Genomic DNA, 24,740 nt, shown 5'->3' with positions numbered 1-24,740 from the left:
TTAATGTTATTATTAATTATTATAATATTAATATGATCAAGTGTAAATTATGTAGAGAGGGACCACCTTTGAGACGCACTGAGAGAAAGTAACTTTGCAGCCTGAGCCTTTGGTAGGCTTTGGCCTGCTTCCTCCGAATGAGGCTGAGAGAGTGCCACTCGCCCAAGGTCACACCCAGTGGCTCAGCTGGGGTTCGGACCCTGGTTTCTGGCATTGCAATCCAATGGTCCAAACTACTACATCATGCCAACCCCATTCTGCCATGCAGGAACTCTCAATCAAAGCATCCCCAACAGATGGCCATCCAGCTTCTGTTTAAAGACCTCCACTGTCCTCCAAGGGAGCATCTTCCCCAGACAAAATGCTCTTGCCATCAAGAAGTTCCTCCTAATGTTGAGCTGGAATCTCCTTTCCTGGAGCTTGCATCCATTGCTCTGTGTCCTGTTCTCTGGAGCAGCAGAAAACAAGCTTGCTCCCTCCTCAACATGACATCCCTTCAAGTATTTAAACAGGGCTATCATATCAACTCTTAACCTTCTCTTCTCCAGACTAAACATCCCCAGCTCCCTAAGGCATTCCTCACAGGGCTTCATGGTTTCCAGACCCCTCGCCATTTGGGTCACCCTCCTCTGCCCTCCAGGACATAACCACTATGCCATGTGGCTCTCACAGTAATATCACACTATTAATAATTGTCACAAAAATAACATCCCTCTTGAAAGTGATGGAGGTGCCAAATGGGCATAAAAGAGATCCCTCCCATTTTAAAACAGTACTGCTTTACATTTTGTTTTTAAAATCTTAGATTTTAAAAAATAAAACAACAAAGCTTGCTGTAAAGCATATCCAGAGATGGCCATGTAGCAAAGTCCAATAACATCCCAAATCCACAAGACAGTGATACCTTTATGGAGACAACCAAAATGCACAAAATGCACGCTGCAATCTTCTGAAACTCCTCTGGCTTCTTCACCAGATGTTCAAAATCATACAGTAAGAAAAAACAAATAGGACGGTGTTAGTCACAAACGTGTGCTTTGTCGAGATTAACAAATTGTAAGCCGCTCTGATAGCCTTGGCTGAAGAGCAGGGTGTAAACAAATAAGTATTATTATGAAGAGATGTTGCTGTCTTTAATTCAGGTGGCATTGGAGGGATGCTTTTGCCCATGTGGGTCCTCCAGGAAATACAATTTAAATCCTATTCGCCAGACAAAAAGAGGGGGAAAGGAAGGGGTTGGTCAACTTTTGGGCAGTTGCTGGACAGATATACAGAGAGGTCTAGTTCTCAGTGCCACAAAGAAAGATGACCCTACATTTCCCAGCTGTGTATCTCAAGCATTAGCAAGTTGCATTGTCTCTATTCATGGCATCTTCCTCCTCTAGACCCTATGATAAAGGTATAAAAAAGTAAAGCTTTCCCCTTTTGACATGATTGTCAAGTTGTGTCCAGCTGTAAGGGATGGTGCTCATCTCTGTTACTAACCTGAAGAGCCAGCATTGTCCAAAGATGGCTCTGGTGGTCATGCGGCCAGCATGACTGCACAGAACGCTGTTACCTTCCACCGAAGTGGTCCCTATTTATCTGCTTGCACTTTTACATGCTTTCGAACTGCTAGGTTGGCAGAAGCTGGGACTTCCTTCCTTAGAGGTCTTCAAACAGAGGCTGGATGGCCATCTGTCGGGGATGCTTTGATTTGGATTTCCTTCATGGCAGAATGGGGTTGGACTGGATGGCCCTTGGGGTCTCTTCCAACTCTACGATTCTATGATTCTAGTGAGCTCACTCTGTTACATGGCACTTAGGTCTTGAACTGCCAACCTGCAGATCTTGCAATCATTGGAGTCTGCATCTTATCCACTGAGCCACTGCTTCCCTTATTATAAAGGTCTACGTTTAGGGGTAGCCATGTTGGCCATATAGAAAATCCTATAACACCCACACAGTGATACCTTTATTGGGACAACCAAAACGGCTAATTACATGTTGCAAGCTTTCGAAGCCACACTGGGTTCTCCATCCGGCAAACAGGAGGAAAAAATGGAAGATGTTAGTCATAGGCCTACATTTTCTGCTTCTGGTCTTAGTTTAGATGTAGGGAGGGCTATCTGCAAGCTCCCCCCCTTTTTTCCCATGTGGTTACGGCTAGATTTTCAAAGTAAAGGAAATTTGCAGCATGTAATTGTGCATTTTGGTTGTCCCTATAAAGGTATCATTGTCTGGATGTTGTAGGATTTATAAAGGTATACTTTAGAATTAAACACAGGAGAAAGAAAGTGTGGTCCTGTCTGCCAAAGCTCTTTCTTTCTTTCTCCTGTCTTTAACTCTTACTATAAAGTACACATTTCTCTTAACCACTGAGCCACTGCACCCCTTATTATAAAGTATACCTTTATAATAAGGGATGCAGTGGCTCAGTGTTTAAGATGCCAGCTCTGATGATTGCAAGACTGGCAGATCGGGAGGTACTCCGCACGACACAAAGCGGTCACCATTGTACCAGTGTACAAGAACAGTACTGCTTGCTCCTACCTTTGGCCACATGGGTACTCCAGGAAATTAAATTTAAGTTCAATTGGCAAGATGAAAACAAGTGTGGGTTCGGCTCGTGGGCAATCGTTGGGCAGGTATACAGAGACGGGTTCTTTCAAGCATCAGGGTCCCAAGCTGTTCTGGTCTGCCGTGGTTCTGAATATCTAGTTCACAGCGTCACAAAGAAAAAGATGACCATACATGGCTGAGGGATTCTGAAGGTTTCAGTCTGCCAAAGTAATTTCTCTGAACTCTCACAACATCACATAGGCAGCAGTGGATGCAAACTATAGGTTGAGATTCCAGCTCAACATTAGGAGGAACCTCCTGATAGTAAAGAGCTGTGTGACAATGGAAGACGGTCCCTTGGAGAGTGGTGGAGTCTCCCTCCTTGGAGGTCTTTAAACAGGGGCTGGATGGTCTTCTGTCAGGGATGCTTTGGTGGTGAGTTCCTGCATGGCAGAATGAGGTTGGACTGGACGGCCCTTGGGGTCTCTTCCCACCCTAGGATTCTGTGATCTATTATTGCTCCTGCCCTCCAGATGTATTGTGACTACAACTTTCACTATTCTGGCTGTTCAGACTGAATACAATACAGCCTAAGGAAAAAGAGCCAATGGTACACTGGTCACTAATGCAAACAAATTATACGCATCCTCCTCCTTCCTTGGAAATCTTTAAACAGAGGCTGGATGGCCATCTGTCGGGGATTGTGAGTTCCTTGATTGTGAGTTCCTGCATGTCATAATCAGGTTGGATTGGATGGCCCTTGGGGTCTCTTCCAACTCTGATTCAGTGATTTCCCACCTGTGTATCCCAAGCATTGGCAAACTGCATTGTCTGGTTCGTGACATCTTCCTCCTCGACCCTATAATAAAGGTATACATTAGAACAAAACACAAGAGCATGGAAAGAGCGTAGTCCTGTCTGCTCTGTCCTGCAGGTACTCCACCCGGCATGAAGCGGTCACCATTGAGCCGATGTACGAGAATGGCACTTCTTGCTCGCAGAAAGCCCTACTCACCACTCGCTCCTCACAGGCCACCAAGCTAGCCAGCGTGATCATAGCGGAGGAGACAGGTAGGTGGGTCGCTTGGGAAGTGTTTGCTTATAACAAAAAAGAAGTGGGGCGAGGAAGCATCCAGCCAAGGGAAGTACAGTTGGCCCTCTACGTTTGCGGCTTTGCCTTTTGTGGATGTGATTACTTGTGGCTTTGATTAATATGTCATCTCTAGGAATCTCTAGGTCTTCCAGCGCAACTCTGACCACAAGAGTTGTGCTGGAGAATTTAGAGGCTCCTAGAGAAAAGACTTCTCTAGGCATCTGTAGGTCCTCCAGCATGATTCCATGATCAGCCTCTGGCAGATGTTGACCATAGAGTAGCACCGGAGGACCTGGAGATTCCTAGATAAAAAGAATAGCATGTTTTTCATTAGCGTTTTTTCCACATTCACGGGGGTCCTTCGCCCTTAACCCCAGTGAATGTGGTGGGACCACTGTATTGCTTATCAAGCGCCTTTCATTCATCTATGCTGAATAAGAACAACAAACCCTGCAGAGACATAGCCTTAACAGTGTTGCTGGTATGCTTATTTACAAATATTTTTGAACTCCTTAAAATCATATGATCCCAAAGCCATGTACTGAACAATAATAAAGCATGCAGTGTAAAACAGGGAGCAAGTTCAGAGGATCAGAGAGCCACCTTTACTCTGTTTTCCCTAACAGACGTGACTACCCCTTTTTATAAAACATTTTAAAATGCGATTGGGGTCTCAGAATTACCATTACATAAGAGAGTTGAACCTTCTGGAGGCTAATATGGATGTGTTTAATCCTTTTAAAACTCGCTTTCTGTGTAAAAGAGAAAGTGAGTGTGTGTGTGTGTGTGAGAGAGAGAGAGAGAGAGAGAGAGGTGTGGAAGGTCCCCATCCCGGATACAAAGCAATGTGTAACCAGTGTGTACTAATATCTATAGCATCCATGAGAGTAAACCAAAACATACCCATGCTTGGGTGTGTGTGTGTGAAAACTGTGAACACGGAGGAGGCTTTTGTTTGTCCTTTTGGTATTTCTTTTCCCCGAATACTCATGCTAGGGTCAATCCTTGTTTAAATTTTCTTTTAAAAAACATACAGTTGTTAAATAACCAAGCTAAAAAGTACAAGTGCAAAAATGTACAATAAACAGCAAGATATAATCCGCTTCACTGCGTGTAGACTGCATTGCAATACTCATATAAATATAAATACAGAGTGTCATTGCAAATAATCATTTGTTCTATCCAAAAGCATTAGTCCACATATTTCTATGGGTTGTGAGAGCTTGCTTCTACACATAATAAAAGGAAACATATTTCTGTAAAATGGTCTGTGTCCGTATCTCCATTTCATATTTTTTTTAACCTTTGGTGTTAGTGTTTCCAACACAGAAATACCCCAGAACTTATATCCAAAACACCCTGCAGAAATAACCCAGTTTGAGACCGCTTTAACTGCCCTGGCTCAATGCTAAGGAATGCTAGAATTTGTAGTTTGTTGTGGCACCAGAACTCTCTGACAGAGAAGGCTCAATGTCTCACAAAACTACAGTTCCCAGAATTCCCTAGCATTGAGTCAGGGAAGTTAAAGTGGTCTCAAACTGGATTATTTCTGCAGGGTGGTTTGGACCTCTTTGTCCCATTGACATGAGAACCAGTAGCTGCCACTGCACTTGTCTGCATGCGTCAACATTACCTATGCTTTACTTATCCTTAATAAAAAAGACAGCGGCCACAAAGCAGAACTCAGAAATCTTACTTTTTTGGAAACTGCATTTCCCAGAATCCCAGTGGCCAATGCTGGCTGGGGGATTCTGAAACTTTTACTCTGCCAAAGTAACTTGTCCAAGCTCTCACAACACCACATATGCAAATCCTGCCATAATTTGCTTGACAGATTTGTGAGTTGTAGCGTTTTTTGATTACTTTCAGAAAGAGTCATAGAATAATAGAATCATAGAGTTGGAAGAGACCCCAAAGGCCATCCAGTCCAACCCCATTCTGCCATGCAGGAACTCTAAGTCAAAGCATCCCTGACAGATGGCCATCCAGCCTCCGTTTGAGGATCTCCGAGGAAGTGTGTTCCACTGACGAACAGCCCTTACTCTCAGGAAGTTCCTCCTAATGTTGAGGTGGAATCTCTTTTCCTGTAGCTTGCATCCATTGCTCTGGGTCCTATTCTCTGGAGCAGCAGAAAACAAGCTTACTTCCTCTTCAATATGACATCCCTTCAAATACTTAAACAGGGCTATCATATCACCTCTTAATCATCTCTTCTCCTTACATCTCTCCTCAATGTGCATGGTTGTTTTCATGCTCATCATTTTTTATGAGCGTATGAATTGCAGCATAAAAGTAGCTAAATGGGAGATAACAATTTTGTTCTTCCCTTTCAGTGACTGGCCATTTGCTCCGCTGTGACATCATTGTGGATCTCATCAACCGTGTTGAAATCATCTCCCGAACCCGTGAGATTTATGTCGCAGACTCCCCACTCGAGCTGAGCGTAAGAGCTCTGGACGTTGAAGGTACCATATCCAGGGCAAGCTTCAATATAGAAAAATTCACCAGATTTTTATTCACAAGGTGGCAATATATTACATAGCACTGACTACAGCTCCATGACATTGTGCAAGCTTTTGAGTTCCTCCAAGTTCATCATCAGACTAGATAATAATAATAATAAAAGATATGAATGGGAGAACATGGTGACTAGCTAGAAGTGACAACAAAGTCTGCAAAAAATCTTGGAAACTGTTATTAAAATAAACGGGGGCTTATGTGAAGTCGAAGGCTTTCATGGCTGGCATCCATATTTTTTTGTGGGTTCTATGTGGCCACGTTCCAGAAGAATCATAGAAACATAGAGTTGGAAGTGACCACAAGGGCCATCCAGTCCAATCCCATTCTGCCATGCAGGAAATCTAAATCAAAGCATTCCTGAGAGATGGCCATCCAGCCTCTGTTTGAAGACCTCTAAGGAAGGAGACTCCACTCCATTCCGAGGAAGGAGTGTATTCCACTGTTGAACAGCCCTTACTGTCAGGAAGTTCCTCCTAATGTTGAGGTGGAATCTCTTTTGTTGTAGCTTGCATCCATTGTTCCACGTTCTAGTCTCTGGAGCAGCAGAAAACAAGCTTGCTTCCTCCATATGACATCCCTTCAAATATTTAAACAGGGCTATTAACCTTCTCTTCTCCGGGGTAAACGTACCCAGCTCCCTAAGGCGTGCCTCATAGGGCATGGTTTCCAGACTTTTCACCATTTTAATTGCCCTCCTTTAGATATCCTTCATCTTGTAAACATCCTTTTTAAATTATGGTGCCCAGAACTGGACACAGTATTCCAGGTGAGGTCTGACCAAAACAGAATAGAGTGACACTACTTTATTTCTTTTCGTTTTGTGATTTTGCATTGGCTGTTCTCTGCAAAGGCACATTGGGGGGGGGATGTCAACTAGCTTTTTTGAGCCACAACGTCTGCGTTTAGAACACAGGTAAGATAATATGTTTGGGTCAGCTTCCCTTGATTATAGTATTAAATACAACCAAGCAAAACCTGTACATATCAGGACCGCATTGGAGGCAAAAGGATAAAGCCCACCACTTCCAATTTTATTCACTGCATTCCACCCAGTGCTGGGTATTTGTTTTCAAAGAGAATCACATTGTTTTTAAATAAAATCAGAAAAACATGAGGCAAATACTTCTCTTTTAATTTGGGTTTAAGCTTCTGCCCCTTTTGGATTCCCCCTGCAGGGAACACATTCAGTAGCTTGGAAGGGATGGAATTTGAGTGGAGCATCGCCAAGGACGATGAAATGGAAAACTTGGAGCTGTCCAGCAAAATTAGGTGAGATGAAAACCGGAGTGGCAAGTCTGGCTAGAAATGCAGCAAGGTGGGTATGTCTCCACTGGTTGGAGAGCTGACCATGAGGGACCCTGGATTCATTCATCCCAACCTGGCTTTATTTTTGGGTTTTGTGGTTGGTGTGTGGTGGGGCAGTTGTGGCCCTCCAAGGTCTCCTGGGAGTCTTCTAGCCTCTCACAGTTGCCCACCTTTGCCATAAAAGAAGCATCCCGTGGAACAATTGCAGAGCGTTTGGGGTGAGTCCCTGTAAAAAGCACATTTGCCCTGGTGGCGCAGTGGTTAAATGCCTGTACTGCAGCCATTCACTCAAAACCACAAGGTTGCAAGTTCAAGACCAGCAAAAGGGCCCAAGCTCGACTCAGGCTCGCATCCTTCCGAGGTGGCTAAAATGAGTACCCAGACTGTTGGGGGCAAATTAGCTTACTTGCTAATTAGCTTACTTGCTGTTCACCACTATGATCTTTGGAATAGCGGTATATAAATAAAACAAATTATTATTATTATTTGTTCTCTTTAGGATCTTGAAATACTCTGAAGCAGAATATTCCCCGCCAGATTATATTGTAGAGATGGAAAGAGAGGAGAAACAAGGAGATCGGATTCTGGTGTCAGGAATCAGAACAGGTGCCGCAGTCATCAAGGTCCGAATACTGGAGCCTATTTACAAGGTAGGCCTTTTCACTGGGCCTTCAGGCCAGGAGGTGTCTGTGCCAATGGGACACTAGATGGGCTCAATGTTGTTCAAGATTTGTAATCAGTTAGCCATATGGGGTGACATCTAATGGGAGATGCAACATTTGGAGGACCACTTACCTACCTCTGACCTAGAGCAAGGGTGATATATCTCCAGTGTCCATCAGCCCCAGTCACTGGCCATTGATCAAATTATGTACTACAGCAACATCTGTATGGTATTTATTTCTTTATTCAACATTAATATTTTGTACATTATATTACAGAAATTTTCTCTTACTTCAAGTGTTATGTTTTCAAATATAATCCATCTTTACATTTTTGGTCGTGTTGTATTTTCCATTCCGTTAAACCCTTCTCCCAACCTCCCTGTTTCATATACCATTCTCTTCGTTTGGTTTTTGTTGGAGCTCACATCAGTCATTTTTTTTTTTGTATCATATACTCTATATTGGTTTTTTCCCCTTATCATATTAATATCATATATGGTCACAATCTGTGCATCTTAAAAGATGTCTATTTTCTTTTCATTCCATATTTTATATTACTAATTTGATATATTTTTTACTATCGGTGAAGTAGGTAAACAATATATCTTTTTGTTAAGTTTAGCCATATTACTTGTTGTACTACAGCAGCATCTGTAGAGGACCACAAGTTCACTCAGAAGCAGAGTAGTAACAAGGAGAGAACTGTACAAGGATATCACTTAATTTGTTTTTCATTTCAAGAGAAGAAAACTGAATAATTTGTCTGACCAGGAAAGGAATCAAAAATGCATTTGTGCTCTTTTCTCTGCATACATCCCTCGCTCTTGTTTTTAATACATCAGAAAGTAGCTGCTGCCTTGGTGCGCCTGTTGGTTTTGGAGAACATCTTCTTAATACCTTCTTATGATGTCTATCTGCTGGTTGGAGCCTACATCAAGTACAAAGTTGGCAAAATAATTCAGGGAAAGATCACAGGTATTTTCTTCACTCACCTCCTTGCTTCTTAAATGCCCTGGGAAAGTTTGCCTAATTTAAGGAGACTTTACTAACCACTTAGCATTGCAGCCAACGCAGGTCTGTTCAGAAATGCGTCCTATTGTGTTTAGTGGGAGTTATACACTACTGTCTGTGTTTCGGACTATAGCCAGTTGTTTAAATGAGCAACGACTTAGGGAGCTGGGGATGTTTAGCCTGGAGAAGAGAAGGTTAAGAGGTGACATGATAACCCTGTTTAAATACTTGAAGAGATGTCATATTGAGGAGGGAGCAAGCTTGTTTTCTGCTGCTCCAGAAACTAGGACCTGGAGCAATGGATGCAAGCTCCAGGAAAGGAGATTCTACCTTAACAGAAGGAGGAACTTTCTGACAGTAAGGGCTGTTTGAAAGTGGAACATATTCCCTTGGAGTGTGGTGGAGTCTCCTTCTTTGGAGGTCTTTAAGCAGAGGCTGGATGGCCATCTGTTGGGGATGCTTTGATTTAGATTTCCTGCATGTCAGAGGGGTTGGACTGGATGGCCCTTGGGGTCTCTTCCAGCTCTATGATTCTATGATTCTAAAAGTTGCCAACCACCTGTTATTCCTGCAGAAGTGGACCTGCCTCTGGAACATTATACACTTGAACTGCGGGATGAAGTGAAGGCACTCAATGACTCTTATGACCTCCCAGTGGCCAGACTGGATGCAAATACCGCAACTGTCACTGCTGTGCAACTGGGACAGGTGACTCTTGTCTTCATCCACAAAAGTATCCTTTGGCACTCGGGTCAGTCTGTGCCAGCCATCCATGCCACACTGATCCTATCCCCGAAGGATGGCATGCTTCAGTACCTTTTAAGGGGCTCAGAGACATATACTATATTCAGGAACACCCCTGCATCCCAGCCCCTTCATCCTCTCCTTTTCAGTTTATAGTGAGGCTTAATTCCTTATGGCAGAAATAAGATATCCACATGCGAGCTTCATCTGGACTTCCCAACTGCAGCATCTATGTGGTAGAACCTGGATATTTAGGTACACCTTCCCCTGTCTCTATCCCTCAGCTTGATTTTACAGAATGGTTTCTTTATTTAAAGTGGACAGATTTTTATGGGGCTTTGGCTGTAATTTTTAAAAGGTGGCATCCTTCAGTGGGTGAGGTTGAAACTCATGGCGGATAGGGCCAGAGCCAGTAGTTGGTGGGGCTGCCCATTCCTCTCCTTATTTAGGCAAGTGGACTAGAGCTTTCTAGCAAAGAATCCCAGGTACTTCTTGGATGTCATGGGCAAGTGGAGCCATGTTAAAGTGATACGGAGCATAATAGCAATAGCAATAGCAAGTACATTTCTATACTGCTTATCAGTGCACTTAAACCCTAAACGGATTACAATGTGTAAGCCAGTTTCCCCCAACAAGCTGGGTACTCATTTTAGCAACCTCAGAAGGATGCAAAGTTGAGTGGATCTTGGGATCAAACTCACATCCTTGTGGTTGTGAATGGCTGCAGTATCGGCGTTTAACCATTGTGCCACCAGAACTCTTTTTGTAGTATAAATACATTCGGTCTCTATCTTAAACTTTCCCTCTTTCCCTCATTCTCTCTCTTCTTATCCTACAATCTGTGACACTAACCAAACTGGCTGAGGCGCATAGGAGTTATATTCTAGAACATTTGGCAGTTTCTAGCCCCTGAGGTGATGGAAGTGCTTCAAAATCATTATTTTTTTTCTTATCGTTCCACATAAATGTTTATCCTTTGGCTTTCTTTGTGCAACTGATTGCAGGTTTCACTGTGCAGCCTGGAAATAGGTGGATACTAGAAGTGAAGCGAATCTACACCATCACGGTTGAAATATATGATAAATCGAGCACTAAAGTATACCCGTCCGATGTGAGTAGGTGTTAGTTGAGAAAGCAGCCAAGGGGGGCTCCCAACATCAACTTTCAGCATGATTGTGTGTTTGCTCAGAAGCAAGTCTCAGTGAATTCCGTTAGACTCCCCATTGCCGCCCCAGAAATGTCTACAAGATAAGGGCAAGTCATACTGTACTCTCTTGATATTTTGGACTACAATGCCCATCTTCCCTGACTGACACCCAACTATACTTCAAGGACCTGTTTGAATTGTAATCCAAAACTTCTGGAGGGTACTAGGCTGCCTGTCCCTGGATAAGATTTTAGGCTCTAAGCTGTTAGTGAACCATCACAGAACAAACTCAATGCCAGCACTCTCCAATAGTGATTAATGCTGACAACTAGAATCATACCTGACTAGCACACTATCTGTGGATGATGAGGAGGGCTGCATCCCAATAAAGGATCGTTTATATTTATATGGATGCCTGGAAATAGAGGACCTTGTCCACTACATATTGTTTTACCCGCTATATAGAGAACCGAGAAAACCTTTTGTAACACCCTTAATTGAATCTAGCTATGGTCAAAGCCCACAAGATGTAGTCTTCCACCTCCTTGTGGATTCTGGCAAATATTTGACTTGGAGAGTAACCTTGTATGCCCTAGCAGCCCCAAAAAATTAGGAAGAAATACATAATGTTTGCCATAACTTGTAAAGGTGATGGTGAAATTTGAGAAACTTATGCTGGGTATAACAATTATTTAAAATTTTAAATCTATAAAGTCTTGTGTTTTTGATATAAATATGATATGTTTGAACTTTGTATGCATTTTGCATGTATTGTTGTTTTATGCAAAGGCCATTGGCCATAAGCAATAAACTTGACTTGACTTGAGGTGGGCTGAATTAAGAAGTCCCTATCCAGGTTTTTGTATTTGCAAAACATTATGGGTCTTAAAATTGGATGCAGGCACCGAAGAATTTGAAATATTTCCCCCCAATCTTTCCAGCTTAGAATTCATTTGTTTGACTCCAGGGACACAATGATTCAATTCATTGGTGGCCTTTTGCTGTGCCTCCAACAAACTGACCGAGTGACTCTCTGCCGAGCTTTTCTCCTTCTTCTGACATCCTCCTCTCAACTCTTGATTTCCAGAATCTCCGAATAACTCACCAATTTTCCAAGACATATTTTGCGGAGTTGGCATCTTCAGCAAATGGATCCTATCATATCGTCCAGGTCCTGAAGGATGGCGTCACTGTAATTAAAGCCACCCTGATATCTATACTCCTCCAGGTAAAAAAAGACGAAGGAGAAATAATCTTCACTAGAATAACTACAGAATTTTTCAATTGCCTGAGCATTTGGTTTGCAAATAATAAATAAAAGTAGAAATAAATGACATACAAATGGTGGAAAAGTAGGAAGCTAGGAAGCTAGGAATTTGAAATATTGTACACAGGTGATGATATTCCAGTTTACTTGCGGGAGCACTTTCCTCCATACAATTCACCCCATACAGTGGTCCTCTGGGAAGAATTTACTGCCGCCCAGGAAGACCAGGTTGGCTGCAGTTACCCAGAGGACCTTCTCACCTGCCACTCCTAAATTATGGAATGACCTGCCAGAAGAGATCTGACATATCACCACTCTTGACGCCTTTAAAACGGCTGTCAAAACGGATCTCATCCGGCAGGCCTTCCCTGACTGACCTCCCCGCTACACTGGTACGGATTGCCCTTTGATGACCTCAAGATGTCTCACCTCAGTTATGTCTATTTTAATTAATTTTAACTTCAGTTTTATAGTGTTGTTATTTAGTTTTAAGGTAGGGGGTTAAGGGGGTTAAGTAGTTTTTAGTTACGTATGTACTATGTATTTTAATTACCATATATACTTGACTATACGTTGACCTCATGTATCAGTCGAGGGCAGGTTTTGAGGCCAAAATGATGGATTTTGCTATGACCCGTGGATAAGTGAAAGGTAAAATTTAGGGGCACATAGCAAAGGATCTAAAGGATGAAGGAAAGCAAAACAATGTCTCTTCTTCTTCTTTTTAAGGCTAGCCTTGATGGAGTTACCCTGTATCTGTCACCGGTGCCAGTTATTTCACTTTGCTTAACAGAACTATAGAGTTTGAAGGGACCACAAGGACTATCCAGTCCAACCCCCTACCATTCAGGAAGACACAGTCAAAGCACTCCTGACAGATGGCCTTCCATCCTCTGTTTACAAACCTCCAAAGAAGGAGACTACCACTCTCCAAGGGACCATCTTCCACTGCTGAACAACTCTTACTTTTAGGAAGTTCTTCCTAACATTTAGGAGGAATCTCTTTTCCTGTAGTTTGAATCCATGTCTCCGTGTCCATTTCTTTGGAGCAGAAGAAGACAAGCTTGCTCAGTCCTCAATCTGACATGGTTTCAAAAATTTAAACATGGATATCATGTTGCCTCTTAATAATAGGGTTGGCTCAGTCTGTGATGTAAATGGAGTGTTTAAGGCTGAAAATTCAGGCTGTTTTTTCTTTCTTTCTGTTTCCTGCAGAGTGGCTCAGAAGATTTCTTAGTTTCTCCCATCAGCCATGAACAAGATGTGAAGATCTTCCTTCCCATCATATTGACGCCTTCCTACTTGGCCTTCCCACACCATCCTCTGGATGTCTTGTACCGCTATAGGGTTCAGGTGAAGTTGACCACGGCCTGGAAAGTCAAATCCAGAATCACACTTTGTTTTGCGTGTTATGCTTGTTCTGTGTGCACTAAGCTTTTTAATGTTGTTGTCTTCCATTTAGAAATAGCAACGCTTTGCCTACCTACCTTCCTTCGCTTTCAAGGCTTAGAATTAAAAAAACCTCGCTCTGTTTTTGATTCATAAGTTTATTTTGTGCAGTGTGTTCTCGCCTTCAGTTCTGTCCTCCTGACTTTTCACAGGTGGAAGGCGGCAGTGGCAATTTCACCTGGACCTCTTCCAACCAGACCGTGGCCACCATCACTGTGAAAGGAATGGTCACAGCTGGACAGATCGAGGGGCAAAGTGCCATCCAAGCCAGAGATGTGCAGAATCCCTTCCATTTTGGAGAAATACAGGCAGGTTGACTGTCAAGCTTCTAGATGGTGCAAACTCCATTGTTTCCAGAGGCAAAACCACTGTCCGGGGAGGCAGATTTTAGCTGTAATTTAGGAGAAACTTCTAAAAGATAAGACCCATTTGGCAGTGTCTTGGAGAGGTCAGGGAATCTCCTTTGCTTGAGTTATTTAAAGCAGAGGCTGGATGGCTATTTCTCAGTGTGCTTGAATTAGATGGTTTCCTAAGATCCCTTTCAACTTTGTGCTTCCTTCCACTTAGGTATATGTGCTAAAGCTCTCCAAGATGGAGTTCCTACCATTCCATGCAGATGCTGAGATTGGACAGATCTTGGAAGTTCCTCTCATGATGTATCACATTGAAAAGAATACAGGAGAGACCATTGGTTTTACTGACTGCTCCCTCTTACCCTTGGATGTCAATATGGACAAGCAAGGAGTATTCACTTTGGATGAAGAGGGAGAGAGGACATCTATCTCCCCCCCCCCCCCCCCAAAAAAAACATATATTGACTCCATTTCATCAGTCCATCTGTCTACCTGATTTATTACAACATTTAGTAGAGTCTAATGCAAAGCCACAATGGAGAGTGTAGGTCTTCAGAAGATGCCTCAGGAAATGCCAGGTTTTACCTCTGTACAAAACCGGTTTTATTTTGGAGATCTGTATGACATTTTCTTCTTCTTGAAATATTTTTAGGGAGCTCCTGGAATTACCAGAAGCTTATTATTCCTTCTCAAATTGGTCTAAATTAATGAAATTAACCCAATACTTTCTGAAATAAGGCAAAATGTATTTGTTACCTACCTGTGTGTTTCTACTCTGAAAGAGACTTGCTTAGTAGGGCCAGCAAGTGTCAGAGGAGCAGTGCAGAGGCCAAAGAAAAGTGTAGGGAGTACAGCACAATGTAATTATTTGTTTGTGTGTGTGTGTGATTGTGAAGCTGAAGGCTTTGTTCTAGAAGAGTTTATTCCTGATGTTTCGCCCGCATCTGTGGCTGGCATCTTCTCTGGTGAAACGTCAGGAATAAACTCCTCTGGAACACGGCCAGATCTTAAGATTCAGACAGTGTCCCAGTTTGTTTTGGATAACAGCAGACTCATATAGGGAGATACAGGCATTCAGATTGTGCAAAAGGCATTGTACACTTTGCATACAGAAGGTCCTAGCCTCCCTGCCACTTCCCATTAAAATGATCTCAGTGCTGAGAACCGAAAGCTTTCCATTTTGGCCTCCCCAGACTTCTTCCATCATGCATCCATGTTAAGATAGAGCAATTATAGTCTTTAGTTTTTTGTGGTTTTTCGGGTTCTGTGGCCATGTTCTAGAAGAGTGCATTCCTGATGTTTCACCAGCATCTGTGGCTGGCATCTCTCTGAAACGTCAAGAATGAACACTTCTAGAACATGGCCACATAGCCCGAAAAACCTACAACAAACTATGGATGGCGGCCATGAAAGCCTTCGGCTTCACAATTATAGTCTCCTTTTTTAGGTAAGCAGAAAGCTGGCCCAACCTTCTGCTCCAGCATCTATCTGGCAGCAAAGTCTCTGGGACATACCTTGGTGACAGCCAGTGCCACCATCTTCGAGATATATTTTGAAACCAGTGCCACCTTTGCCGCTTATGAACCTCTCAAGGTAAGGAGGATCTAATCCAGCGATGGGCAAATATACAGCATCCAGGAGCCAATTTTCTAACCCCCTATATCTCCATGCGCTGCACCCCCTTCAGTGACAAACTGTATTCTTTTTCTGTTGTTTCCCTGTGCACAATGACAACTAGAAATCACATCAATTTCTATTTTGAAGGGGAAACAGAGGGAAAAGAAGGTATTTCAGAAGGGGTTGGGGAAGGAAGCTTTGAATGCTTGCATGCATTTGGAAAGGTTTTGAGTCAGATTTCATGCATTTGTTGTCCAAACATCATGCCAATATTCTCATTTTAAAAATGAGGGGTTTTAGCAGAGTGATGGGAGGCTTTCAGGTCCAAAGAAGTGGGACCTGGGGACCACATACAGCCCATGGGCTGAAGTTTCCCTTACCCTGGTATAATTCTACCACCTGTTTCTCTTCAGTTCCTTGCTCACAAACATAATCCCATTATTATTATTATATCATTGTACTAGCTTGCTAGTCAGAGATAGACATTAGGATCTTTTTGTATTCGTTATTTGCAATGAACATTCCTTTATGTAACTGCCAGGCTGTGAATCCCGTGGAGGTGGCTTTGGTGACCTGGCATTCCATGAAGGAGATGTTGTTCGAAGGAGGACCTGGTCCATGGGTTTTGGAGCCGTCTCGCTTCTTCTTGGGACTTCAAGTAGAGCACAAGAACAAAGTCCATGTGGTGGAAGTTCGGTTACCCACCAAGAGGAATCAACACCAGTACATTTACCAGGTCAAATGTCTGGAGCTGGGGGAACAGGTAGGAGGAAGGTGTGTCAGTACTCCTCATCACAAGAAATCTCACCTAAGAATCAAAGTGGTTAACAAATGGGAAAGGGAAAGTTTGAAAGAAGATTGAATCATAAAGTCAGAAGAGACTTCAAGGGCCACCCAGTCCAACCCCTGCCATGTAGGAAGATACAATCCAAACACTCCCAACAGATGGCCATCCAGTCTCTGTTTAACAATCTCCAAAGAAGTAGATGGCACCATACTATAAGGCAGCTTTTGCTGTCAGGAAGGTCTTCCTAATGTTGAGGTGGAATCTCTTTTCCTGTAGCTTGAATCCATTGTTCCATGCCCTAGTCCCTGGAGCCACAGAAAACAAGCTTGCTCCATCCTTCATATGACATCCCTTCAAATATTTAAACACAGCTATCACATCACCCTTAACTTTTTCTTCCCCAGGCTAAACATACCCAGCTTCTTAAGCTGCTCCTTATATGGCATGGTTTCCAGACCGTTCACCATTTTGGTCATCCTCCTCTGGACGTGCTCCATCTTGTCAATGTCCCTCTTGAATTATAATGGCCAGACGATGAAGAGAGTCCATTTCCAGCCTCTACATAGGAGTCCTGGTGGTGCAGTGTTTAAATGCCAGGACTGCAGCCACTCACTCACAAACCACAAGGTTGTGAGTTCAATCCCAGCCAGGGGCTCAGGGTCGGCTCAACCTGGCATCCTTCTGAGGTCACTAAAATGAGCATATTGGGGGCAAGTACCTTACAGTTGTAAACTGCTTAGAGACTGCTTACTGTAGCATGAAGCAATATATAAATGAAGCTGCTGCTATTGCTACATCAGTGGACAATATTGAAGAGGGCAGTTCTCTGCCAGCTACACTTTTCACTGACTTATTCTCCTTTCCGGCTGCATTAAGACTCCATAATGCGGCCCTCTTTACACTGTGATGGCTTTTTTAGTGTACCACTACAAAATGAATTGATCCAGTGGAAAGGCTTAGGGTGCTTTTTAACCAGAAGTATAACTGTTTCCTAAAAGCTGGTGGCTAATTCTCTTTCTTTTCCCCCAAAGGTGTTCACGTTCCAAGTGGGCAATCATCCAGGTGTGCTGAACCCCAGTCCAGCTGTGGAAATGGTGCAGGTGAGGTTCATCTGTGCCCACCCTGCAAGCATGACTGTGACACCTGTGTATGAGCTGGCAGCTGGTGCTCCGCCTTGCCCCTTGCCTCAACACCACAAGCAGCTGGTAAGTTCTGTGGAAAGCTTTCAGAATTGTAAGATACTGCACTTAGGGCTGAAAAATGTAATGCATAGATATAGGATGGGGGACACCTGGCTGAATGAGGGACTTATACGTGTGAAAGGGATCCAGGAGTCCAAGTAGACCACAAGTTAAACATGAGTCAGCAGTGCAATGCGGCAGCTAAAAAGGCCAATGCCATTTTAGGCTGCATCAGTAGAAGTATAATGTCTAGATCAAGATCTGGGCACCGCAATTCAAAAAGTACATTGAGAAACTGGAGCGTGTCCAAAGGAGTGTGACTAAAATGGTGAAGGGTCTAGAAACCATGCCCTACGAGGAACGATTTAGGGAACTGGGGATGTTTAGCCTGGAGAAGAGAAGGTTAAGTGGTGATATGATAGCCCTGTTTAAATACTTGAAGGGATGTCATATTGAGGAGGGAGCAAGCTTGGAACAATGGATGCAAACTGCAAGAAAAGAGATTCCAGCTCAACATTAGGGGGAACTACCTAACAGTAAGGGCTGTTCGACAGTAGAACACACTCCCTTGGAGATTGTGGTGGAGTCTCCTTCCTTAGAGGTCTTTAAGCAGAGGTTGGATGGCCATCTGTCAATGGGGATGCTTTGATTGAGAGTTCCTGCATGGCAGAATGGGGTTGGACTGGATGGCCCTTGTGGTCTCTTCCAACTCTATGATTCTATGAATGCTGACAAATTTGGCTTAGTGTTTTAGGAGTCTCATGAAACTACAGGAACAGTAACTCAAATATATATAGAACTCAAAGATTTAGCTGTGTTAGTCTGTAGAGTCAGTACGTAGAGAGATCTTGTAGCACCTTTGAGACTCACTGAAAGAAAGAAATTGGCAGCGTGAGTTTTCATAGACTTTAGTCAAATGCATCTGAGGAAGTAGACTGAAGTCTATGAAAGCTCAGGCTGCCAATTTCTTTCTTTCAGTGAGTCTCAAAGGTACTACAAGATCTCTCAAATATATATTTTAGATTATGAAATGATGGGCCTAGAACACATGATTACAAGGATCACAGTAGTGACTTAACTGAATGAATCAATATGAAGCTGCATCCTGTTTAGTCTGGCAGGGAAGAGAGGGATTAATATTTATTTCACTGTTAGGAAAGCAGTAACAGATCAGTCAATCAATCAATCAATTAATCAATCAGTGTTTATTGATTAGCCCTTAGGCCATCTCAAAATAATACAAAAGCAAGTAAAGCATGCTATAAAATTCTATAGGAGTTCTATAGAAGCAGTAAGAGATAAAAATATAGTACCAGAAACTGGCAGCAGAAAGTTTATATTCATTCTTGCATTATGTCTAAAAAATATGCTGAATGATCATCAAAGCACATTTTTAGCTTATTGGAATGGGTGTTTTTTTAATAAAAGATAATCTAGATTACTTAATTAGATTAATGAATTAAAAATGTCATCTTTATCTATAATCCTGCATCGGAGAGACTCCTTTTCAAGTCTCTGATTTCATTGCCTTGCAGAGCAGATGTAGTTTCTATCTTGGGGCCTTTGCTCCAAAAGGCGTGACACATTTCCATTGGCATTTCACTAGACATTGTTAAACTTAGGCTTGTGGGGCGGGTTGGGGGACTTTGGGAATGCTTTCAGGTCCCTGTGTCCAGTCTGAGGAACACTGTTTTGGAACTAGCTTTGTTCGACCAGCACCGGCGGAAGTTTGACAACTTCTCCTCTTTGATCCTGGAATGGATATCAGCCAATGAAACCCTTGCTTACTTTGGTCACAAAAGTTCTATGCAGATGGTACCAAAGGAAGACGGGACCGGACAGACCAGGCTCCATGGTATGGCTTTATATCCTCAACAGTGGCATGCGCCTCATCAATGTTTTTAATATACACTCATCCCTCCCTATTGGCGGCTTTGATATTTGCGGCTTTGATTATTCACGGATTTGATTAATATGTTCTCTCTAGGAATATCTAGGTCCTCCAGCGCAACTCTGTGGTCAACTTTAACTGAAAGTCGCACTGAAAGACCTAGAGATTCCTAGAGAGAAGACTCTACTAGGCCTTTGTAGCTCCTCCAGCGCAGTTCTATGGTCATTGTCTGTCAGACATTGACCACAGCCCTCAAAGTTTCAGGATAGTTTTCCACCTCTGCGTCACAAGGGCATTGCCTGGTATTGTTTCAGTTTCTGCCTTTTTCTTCGTTTTCCTTCATTTCTTTCCAACGTCGTGTCTGTATTGATTGTTCCCAGGGCACCAGCTCCTAGAAGTCCGTCAGATCAAAGGGACAGTTTTGGTTACAGTCAACTTTGTGAGATACTCTGAGAGAGGCAGCCCAAAAGTGAGTGTAGGGAAAGCTTTCTCAAAGGGAAGATGCACCCAGGATTTCTTAGAGGCTGGTCTTCCAAGCAAAACTTCAGCCCTCCAACTGGCCAAGGGGTCTAGTGGGGAGGGAGCAACTACAATCGGCCCTTCTTATACATGGATTTTTTAATACACGGATTCAAGTATCCACAGTTTGAAAATGTTCAAAAAAAGTATAAATTTCAAATATCAAACCTTGATTTTCCATTATTTATAAGGGGCACCATTTTGTTATGTCATTATATTTAATGGGACTTGAGCATCCACGGATTTTGTTATCCGCGGGGGATCTTGGAACCAAACCCCAGCGGATAACAAGGGTCCACTTTACTTACACCATTACACTGAGTTCTGTGGTCCTTTAAAAAGCAGTCATCTGTAGGATCAAGTTGCCCTTGCAGATGTGAATCAAAGGCACAGAAAACAGGTTCTTAGTAAGATAAAGAATTTGGCAGACGGTGGGATGAGAGGTACCCCTGGTGTTAACAGTCCCTGAGGCACTTTTCTCCATGGTTCTCCATCTGTTCACTTAGGATGTCTCTAAGTCTCCCATCTCCGTAGCTGTGGAACTGATGCTGGTTGAAGATGTAACCGTGGTTCCGGATAATGTCACCATTTACAACCATCCAGACGTCACGGTAGGACCTGAAGATCCTGTTAAATCTAATGCTGATGCATAGAATGATCTGGCGTTTGAAGTTATGGAGGGGCTGGTCCTGGATAAAACTTGGGAAAGTGAGTGTTTGGACTCCAATTCCCACAATCCCCAGCCAGTAGCTACGGGCAAGCCAGAAATTCTGTCAGGACATTCGGGTGGCATTTATTCCAGTCTAGCCTTTTTGCTCACAGGTGGAATTAACTCTTTAGAGAGAGCCTTGTGGGTTTAAGTCCTGCCTGAAATCTCCAACACTTGTAGGAATTTCTTTTAGCTGAGATTTTGTTTTTATTGTTAGGTGCTTTAAGTATACAGCCATAAATGTTTTATTTAAAATGATTTTGTTTAGAGAAATCGATTGACCGTGTAGATCCATATGAATAAATTATTTGCCAAATTTAGAAGGGCAACTATCCTATAACCTCCTCGCAGTTATTTTGATGGTAGATAATCAATTATTTTTGTTAAAGCCATATATTTAGTGTATTCCTGAATCCTTCCAGGAACACGGCTCAAAGTTTTATCCTTAACATTTGTATGTTTTCATGCATTTATATGTCATGCTTGAATATAATGTTTATATGATTTGCTGGAATATAAATGTTTCTAACTGGATGTCAGGTAATTTTTGTAACCATTTTATTATTTTATGCTGGCTGCATGCCGTAATAAATTCATTCATTCGCTTTAAGTATAGGCTGCGTTTCAGGTGGCCTGAAATTCACCATCTGAATTTTCTTCCAGTACAAATTACAAGTCCAGTGATTCAGTCCAAATTAAGATCAGAGCAAACAGCCAACTAGTTTGGTCCTCTGATAAACTGAGACTGGAGGGGCTTTACTTTAGGGAGGCATACACTTTCATCCCAGGTATGCCTGGGGGGCTTTTGTTTTGTTTTGTTGTTGATCTAGAATTGTTATCTTTGTCTCTTTCTCTTTGTCTAGGAAGTGTTTGCGCTGGTGGAAGGGTCTGGCTACTTCCTAGTGAACAACAGTGGTGAGGAAATGGTGAACGTTACCTACCTGGAGACAGAGAGCACCATCCAAGTGAGCGTGTGTGAGAGTAATTGAAGTTTTTTGTATAGATATCTCAGAATTGTACACGATCTGTTTTCTCCCATATCTTAATTTGAGAGCATGCTTTTGCACATACCAAGGCCATGCAAGTTACTGTTAGGAGAGAGAGATGTTTGTGGCAGTGTGCATAATTCCCTACCCAAGAATTCAAGGTTATCTCAACCTCTGCTGGTATTGTGCTACCGCTGGAAATATTTCTTTTTCAACAGGCTTTCAACCCTGTTGCTATTTACTTTGTTAAGTGCAGTTTATTGGCTGGCTTCCTAGTTTTCCCCACACTGTTTGTAGTTACTATGGGGTGCTTTGTTAATGAATTTTACAACGGTAGTACATTGTTTAGTTTAATTTTGATCATTGCGTGATTCCAGGAACATAGGTAGCGCCCAAATGGATTACATCACAGGCCTAGGTAATCTATCAGTCTGTTCACACAGGGAATCATAGAATCGTAGAGTTGTAATAGATCCCAAGGGCCATCCAGTCAAACCTTCGGCCATGCAGGAACTCTCAATCAAAGCATACCCAACATATGGCCATCCAGCCTCAGCTTAAAGACTTCCAAGGTGGGAGAGTCCACCAAACTCCAAGGGAGTGTCTTCCACTGTCAAACAGCTCTTACTGTCAGGAGGTTACTCTTAATGTTGAGGTAGAATCTCTTTTCCTCTAGTTTGCATCCATTGCTCTGGGTCCTGTTCTCTGGAGCAGCAGAAAACAAGCTTGCTCCCTCCTCAATATGACATCCCTTCAAGTATTTAAACAGGGCTATCAGTAGTCATCAGTTGCCTATGCACCTGACAGCAGGAGATAATAGCATCCCTGAATTTGTGCTTCCCCACAACTGAAATATAGAGACCTCAGAAACTGGAGAGAATATATACACATCATAAAGTCGAAGGCTTTCATGGCCAGCATCCATAGTTTTTTGTGGGTTTTTTCAGCTATGTGGCCATGTTCTAGAAGAGTTTCTTTCTGACGTTTCGCCAGCATCTGTGGCTGGCATCTTCAGAGAATGCTTTGCCTTGAAAAATTGGGTGTATATATACTGTGTGAGCCTGGGAATGCAGGAGTGATTTGCATGTGTATTGTTCTGTGTTGATGACTGGCCTCAGGCTGGGAGGCTAATGCAAAAGAGGATTAATGTCTGCTAATTGGGCATAAAATACTGTTTGAAAACACCTAACTTCTGGACCATGCCAACCACTACCATGTCAGGGTGTACAGGGAAGCCATTGAAATCCACAAACACCTGGACAATTTCAACCGGAATGAAGAAACCCTTAAAGTGAACAAAATTTGGCTACCAGTCCTGAGGAATAGCAAAATAAGGACTCAGCAAATGCAAATGGGAGACCATTCAGAGTCAGGGGCTTTCCCAGCAGATAATAAGAGGGAAGGGAGAATATGTTTCTAAACAAAACAAAATAAAGCAGAACACTGGCTCCTATTTTTTCCTATCACCTACTGCTTGCTGCTGCTTTCCCTACAGGTCGTTCCCGTAATCCCTGGTTCATTGATCCTGGAGATCTATGATCTGTGCCTGGCTTTCCTGGGACCAACTGCAGCCTACCTCAGAGTATCTAATATGTACGAGTTAGAAGTGGACCTCGTTGATAAGGTAAGAGGACCCTGGGATAGCCAGCAAAGAGTGAGAAAGTGGGAGCTTGGCCTTGTTGTCAAGTTGTTTCCAATTTTTGGCAACCTTGTCACAGGATTTCCTTGGCAAGATTTGTTCATACGCCTTCCTTTGAGGCCAAGAAAGTGTGAGTTGTCCAGAGTCACCCACTGAGTTTTCCATGGCTGAATGGAAATTTGAACTCTGGCCTCCAAAGCCATAGTCCCATACTCAAACCACTACACTCAACCTTGCCCTGCCCTGCCCTGTCCCCTGGCATTCAGTAAACCTAGTATTTGAAGGGATGTCACATTGAGGAGGGAGCAAGCTTGTTTTCTGCTGCTCCAGGACCTGGAACAATGGATGCAAGCTCCAGGAAAAGAGATTCCACCTCAACATTAGGAGGACCTTTCTGCCAGTAAGGGCTGTTCGACAGGGGAACACACTCCTTCCTCGGAGTGTAATGGAGTCTCCTTCCCTGGAGGTCTTTAAACAGAGGCTGGATGGCCATCTGTCAGTGGTGCTTTGATTGAGATTCCTGCATGGCAGAATGGGTTGGACTGGATAGCCCTTGGGTCTCTTCCAACTATGATTCTACAGCCAAAATGGCATTTGTAAGGAAAAATCAGTGGCTTTAGTGCCTTTCTGTTTGCCATATATTCCCTCTTAAAGCATCCTGAGGTATTCTTTGCAAGTGATTGATGCATCTGAAAAACATTTCCCATCTCTAAAAGGATTTTGTCCCTAAAAGACAACTCACACTCTCCCTTTTCCACAATGCCACTGCATGCATCAAGAAGATCCACACTGAACTGGCCTTATGGCTGGTAAGGCTAATATGCAGTTTCCGAAGCCCCAGTTGTGGGAATGGTGGATGAAAGAAACAATCTCCAGTTTTCTCTTCCAGATTGAGATTGGCAAATCAGTGCTGGCTTCTGTGCGTGTCTTGGGACATCATCGGCTTCCTTTTCGGAGTAAATACTTCCGCTACATGCAGCTGCAGCTGAAGGCAGCTTCTTCTATTGTTACACTTACGTAAGTCTTAGGAGTATATCACACGGAGATTTTTGGAGATTTTGCAGCTCAGATCTGGGGTGACTGCGGGTCCAACAATGCGAATTCACGTCATAACGTGAATGTGTTATCACATGTGATTCATTTCTATGGGAGCTCCTTCCGTGGTGCTTCCATAGTGAATCCAAAGTGACTCCTCATTTTGGTGAATTCGGTACAAAAGTGAATTGACAGAATTCTCATTCAAGCTCACTTCGATTTCACTCCAAATTGGTCTGGTGTGGAATGCAACTTTGCTTCCCTCCCGGTACACCCCCCCC

General features: G+C 43.0%; 1 protein-coding gene across 1 annotated transcript in view; it reads left to right on the top strand.

Moving 5' to 3' along the window:
* Positions 1-24,740, top strand: part of NUP210L (nucleoporin 210 like) — a 54,112-nt gene that overhangs the window by 369 nt on the left and 29,003 nt on the right. Inside the window, exons 2-22 of the mRNA XM_042441009.1 lie at positions 3,476-3,612; positions 5,968-6,099; positions 7,330-7,423; positions 7,959-8,109; positions 8,967-9,099; positions 9,710-9,868; positions 10,066-10,134; positions 10,884-10,990; positions 12,114-12,254; positions 13,509-13,646; positions 13,895-14,050; positions 14,310-14,508; positions 15,543-15,688; positions 16,254-16,475; positions 17,531-17,704; positions 19,343-19,535; positions 19,952-20,040; positions 20,597-20,701; positions 21,663-21,764; positions 23,281-23,409; positions 24,314-24,441. Coding sequence (XP_042296943.1) covers positions 3,476-3,612; positions 5,968-6,099; positions 7,330-7,423; positions 7,959-8,109; positions 8,967-9,099; positions 9,710-9,868; positions 10,066-10,134; positions 10,884-10,990; positions 12,114-12,254; positions 13,509-13,646; positions 13,895-14,050; positions 14,310-14,508; positions 15,543-15,688; positions 16,254-16,475; positions 17,531-17,704; positions 19,343-19,535; positions 19,952-20,040; positions 20,597-20,701; positions 21,663-21,764; positions 23,281-23,409; positions 24,314-24,441 — 2,904 coding nt within the window. The remainder of the gene's footprint in view (positions 1-3,475; positions 3,613-5,967; positions 6,100-7,329; positions 7,424-7,958; positions 8,110-8,966; positions 9,100-9,709; positions 9,869-10,065; positions 10,135-10,883; positions 10,991-12,113; positions 12,255-13,508; positions 13,647-13,894; positions 14,051-14,309; positions 14,509-15,542; positions 15,689-16,253; positions 16,476-17,530; positions 17,705-19,342; positions 19,536-19,951; positions 20,041-20,596; positions 20,702-21,662; positions 21,765-23,280; positions 23,410-24,313; positions 24,442-24,740) is intronic.

Source organism: Sceloporus undulatus, chromosome 9 (assembly GCF_019175285.1).
Source record: "Sceloporus undulatus isolate JIND9_A2432 ecotype Alabama chromosome 9, SceUnd_v1.1, whole genome shotgun sequence".
NCBI classification, from domain to species: domain Eukaryota; kingdom Metazoa; phylum Chordata; class Lepidosauria; order Squamata; family Phrynosomatidae; genus Sceloporus; species Sceloporus undulatus.
The sequence above is the reverse complement of the archived record's forward strand: the minus strand, read 5'-3'. Positions and strand labels throughout refer to the sequence as shown.